This window comes from Choloepus didactylus, chromosome X (genome assembly GCF_015220235.1).
Source record: "Choloepus didactylus isolate mChoDid1 chromosome X, mChoDid1.pri, whole genome shotgun sequence".
Classification (NCBI taxonomy): domain Eukaryota; kingdom Metazoa; phylum Chordata; class Mammalia; order Pilosa; family Megalonychidae; genus Choloepus; species Choloepus didactylus.
The window spans coordinates 72,033,434-72,037,775 of record NC_051334.1 but is presented as its reverse complement, the minus strand read 5'-3'; the positions used below and the strand labels follow the sequence as shown (position 1 = coordinate 72,037,775).

At 38.7% G+C, this 4,342-nt stretch overlaps 1 protein-coding gene across 1 annotated transcript; it reads right to left on the bottom strand.

Annotated features, from left to right (window-relative positions):
* Positions 1-1,138: 1,138 nt before the first annotated feature.
* LOC119522824 (small ubiquitin-related modifier 3) lies at positions 1,139-2,646 on the bottom strand. Its single transcript, XM_037821487.1, has one exon. It carries the CDS (start codon positions 2,542-2,544, stop codon positions 2,194-2,196), a length of 351 nt encoding a protein of 116 aa, XP_037677415.1. The 5' UTR covers positions 2,545-2,646; the 3' UTR covers positions 1,139-2,193.
* Between the last annotated feature and the right edge of the window lie 1,696 nt (positions 2,647-4,342).

Genomic DNA, 4,342 nt, shown 5'->3' with positions numbered 1-4,342 from the left:
ATGAATTTGGTGCTTGGATTTTCCATTTCTGCAAAGAACACTGTTGGATTTTGATTGGGATTGCAATGAGTATATAAACCACTTTGGATAGAATTGCCATCTTAACAATTGTTTTCCAATCCATGAACATGGAATGTTCTTCCATTTCTTTAGGTCCTGTTTGATTACTTTTAATAATGCTTTGTAATTTGCCCTGTATAAGTCATTTACTCCTTGGTTAAATTTTTTCCTAGATATTTGATTATTTTAGTTGCTATTGTAGACAGATTTTTTTCTTCATTTCCTCATCAGATTGTTCATTACTAGTGTATAGAAACACCACTGATTTTTGCATTTTGATCTTGTACCTCATCACTTTGCTGAATCCATTTATTAGCTCTAATAGCTTTGTTATGGATTTTTTTAGGATACTGTTTACAGGGCCATGTCATTTACAAATAGGGAAAGTTTTACTTCCTCCTTTTCAATTTGGATGATGTTTTCTTTTTCTTACCTAATTGTTCTGGTCAACCTTCCAGTACAAGATTGAATAACAGTGGTGACAGTGGGCATCCTTGTTTTGTTCCTGATCTTAGAGAGAAAGCTTTCAGCTTTTCACCATTGAGTAACATGTTAGCAGTAGGTTTTTTGTATATGCTCTTTACCATGTCGAGGAAGTTTCCTTCTATTCTTAGCTTTCTGAGTGATTTTGTCAAGAAGCAGTGCTGGGTTTTGTCAAATGCCTGTTGTGCATCAGTTGAGATTATTGCGTGTTTTCCCCCTTCATTCTGTTAGTTTGGTTTATTGCATTAATTGATTCTCTTATGTTGAACCACCCTTGCATAGCTGGCATAAATCCCACTTGATCATGGTGTATTATTCTTTTTTTTTTTTTTTTTTTTTTTTACCAAACTATATTTACTGTTTACAGTAGTAAAGGACAACAAATAATGTACAAATTGGTGAATAAACACAACAGAGCCAACAAAATGCCCCACCCTAGCCCGTACAGCAAAATGCCAAGGAAATGAAGACATTTGCAGCAAGATTTCAAGCAGGCAAGAGATGATCGGTCATGGTCCAACCGCTCAGGTGACTATAAAAAAGGCAGAGAATGGCCGTCAGGCAGCAGTGGATCCTGACTGAAGGACAACAGGCAGAACTGTGGAAATTTTTAATTGGCATAGATCCCAAAATATTTCACACAACTGAAATCACCGCACTAACGCATAAATTGAATACATATTTGGAAAGCAGCAGAGCAAAGGTCCTTGAGATCCAGGAGAGTAACATGAAGTCATCTTCCCACAGGTCTCGTTTTTAACCACACTTTGAATAGCTCTTTTACACGACGACATAACTGCAAATTCAGTAATACTTAATCTTAGTTTTTTATATATAGACCATAATTACTCATCAGAAGCAACTACTAGAAGAAATCTGAGGCCACAATACTATTACCAAATGAAAACTGTGGTAATTATTTTCTTCCATATTAAAAAAGGGGGGAAAGCCAATTTAGCCATGCCAGTTGTTGCCCGATATGCCCAGCAGTTGGTGGTGGGAGTCCTGGGCCTCAAAACCCGGGCGGGGCTCAAGGAGCAGGGGATGCTCGGGGCCATATTACTGAAGGACTCGGTTATTTTCCTCCTTTTACCTTTTAAGAAGCAATCCAATATTTTCTCTTCAACTTTACCATACTCTGTGACAAAAACTTAAATTTGCAATATATTTAGCATTTTAATAACAAACAGTAAGTCAAATGTTGCCTTCTATCCCCATCAACCCCCCAAAACTTGTCCAACAGGAACCCCCCCCCCGGAGGACACAAGTTGGCCACACAATTACAAAAGGGGGGGGGGGCATTGCAGCACCTGGGCATAAGATCGCCATCCACAGACTAAAAGTGGACATTCAGGTCAACAAGTTTGAGGGGAAAATGGTATAAGAGGAGAAAAAAATAAAAACAAAAACCCAAAAAACCTGGCAACTGATTTTACCTAAACAAAGATAACAATTCTTGTTGGCCCAATTTAAGATGTAGATTAATCCCTGCAGATAGAGTTTTGAGTTGCACTCACAGTGCATCAGAGAGAGAGGAAAATAATTTTGGTGAGTGTCCTTGAGTTTCTGCAGACTCCTTTGTGATTGGCATGTTCACGTGTTTACTTAGAGCAAATGCAAGGAGAGATGACACGTGTGGTGGTGGTGCTTCTAGACGCCACGTCCCCAGAGGCCCAGGGCCCCAGGCGCTGCCCCCGTCTGCTGCTGAAGCCCGTCGCCGGCCTCTCCGCCCGTCTGCTGCTGGAACACATCAATGGTGTCCTCGTCCTCCATCTCCAGCTGTGCTGGGGTATCTGTTTCATTAATTGGTTGCCCATCAAACCTGAATCTAATCTGTCTCATTGACAAGCCCTGTCTCTCGCAGTACGCCTTCATCAGCTTGCTCAAAGGAGTGTGCCTCTTGATTTTGAACTGGACGACTGACCCATCCTGCCCAGCCACTTTCAGATTGATGTGGTCGTTCTCTGTCTTTACTCCCTCCTTGGGCTTCTCCTCGGACATGGCTGCGGGCGGCGGCGGCGGGAAGCAGGGGCAGCGCGCAGCGGGCGAGTCACGCTCTCGGCCCCGCCGCTCTCCCGCCGCAACTGCTCGCGGGGCCGCGCTTTGCCCGTATTATTCTTTTAATGAATTGTTGGATTCAGTTTTCTGGTATTTTCTTGAGGATTTTTGCAACTATATTCATAGGGGATATTGGTTTGTAATTTTATTTTCTTGTGGTATCTTTATCAGACTTTGGTATGAGGGAGATGTTGGCCTCCTTTCATGAATTATGGTATGTTCCCTGCTCTTAAATTTCTTTGGAGGAGTTTGTGGATGATTGTTGTCCATTCTTCTTGAAATTTTTGGTAAAATTCATGAGTGAAGCCATCTGGTCCTGGGCTTTTCTTTGTTGGGAGGATTTGATTACTGATTCAATCTCTTTTCAAGTTGTTGGCTTTTGAGATCTTCTATTTCTTCTTAAGTCATTTTAGGTAGTTTGTGTGTTTTCAGGAATTTGCCCATATCATGAAGGTTATCTAATTTGTTGGTGTACAGTTTCACAGTTATCATCTCATAATCCTTTCTATTTCTTGGGGTCTGGAGTAATGTGCCCCCTTTCCTTTCTTATTTTAATTATTGGCATTCTTTTTCTTTGTTGATCTAGCCAAAGATTTGTTGATTTTATTGATCTTTTTGAAGAACTAACTTCTGGTTTCATTGATTCTCTCTATTGTTTTCTTAATTCTCTAGTTCATGTATCTCAGTCTAATCTTTGTTACTTCCTTCCTTCTGCTCACTTTGGGTTTAGTTTGCTCTTCTTTTTCTAGATCCTCCCATTCTGTGGTTAGGTTTCTGATTTGAGATCTATCTTCTTTTTAAATGGAAGCATTTAGAGCTATAAATTTCCCTCTCTGCACTGCCTTTGCTGGATCCCATAAGTTTTGGTATGTTGTATTTTCATTTTTGTTTGCCTCAATATATTCTTAAATGTCACTTGTGGTTTCTTCTTTGACTCATTGATTGTTTAATGTGCATTGTTTAGTTTCCTCATTTTTGTGAAATTTCCATTTCTCCCTCTGTTATTGTTTGCTAGCTTCATTCCATTGTGGTTGGAGTAGCTACAGTATGATTTCATATTTTTTAATATGTTCATACTGTTTATGTGACCTAACCTGGAGAATGATCCATATGTATGAGAAAAGAACATGTATTCTGCTACTGTTGGGTGAAATGATCTATATATGTGTGTTAAGTCTGTTTGGTTCAGTATCATTCAGTTGTTCTATTTCCTTATTGATCTTCTGTCTAGATGTTCTATTCAGTATTGCAAGTGGTGTATTAAAGTTTTCTATTATTAATATAGAACAGTCTATTTCTCCCTTCAATTTTGTCAATACTTGTTTCATATATTTTGGGGTTCTGCCTTTGCATGCATATATATTTATAATTGTCATGTCTTGTTGCTGAATTGTCACCTTTATCAGTATATCCTGAAATTCTGTGTCCCTTGTAACAGTTTTGACTTAAAGTCAATTTTATCTGATATTGTATAGCAACCTCAGCTCTTTTTGGGTTACTATTTGCATGGTATTTTTTCCGTCCTTTCACTTTCAACCTACTTGTGTCTTTGTATTTACAGTGAGTCTCTTGTAAACACCATATAGTTGGGTCATGCTTTTTTATGCTTTCTGCAAATCTTTTGTCACCGGAGAGTTCAATCCAATTACATTTAAAATAACTACTGATAATTTCTTCTGCCATTTTGCTATTTCATCTTTACAAGTCTTATACATTTTTTCAACTAATTTTTCTGTTAATG

Excerpts from the sequence above, each read along its gene's own strand:
- LOC119522824 (XM_037821487.1), bottom strand. The coding sequence starts at position 2,544 with ATGTCCGAGGAGAAGCCCAAGGAGGGAGTAAAGACAGAGAACGACCAC.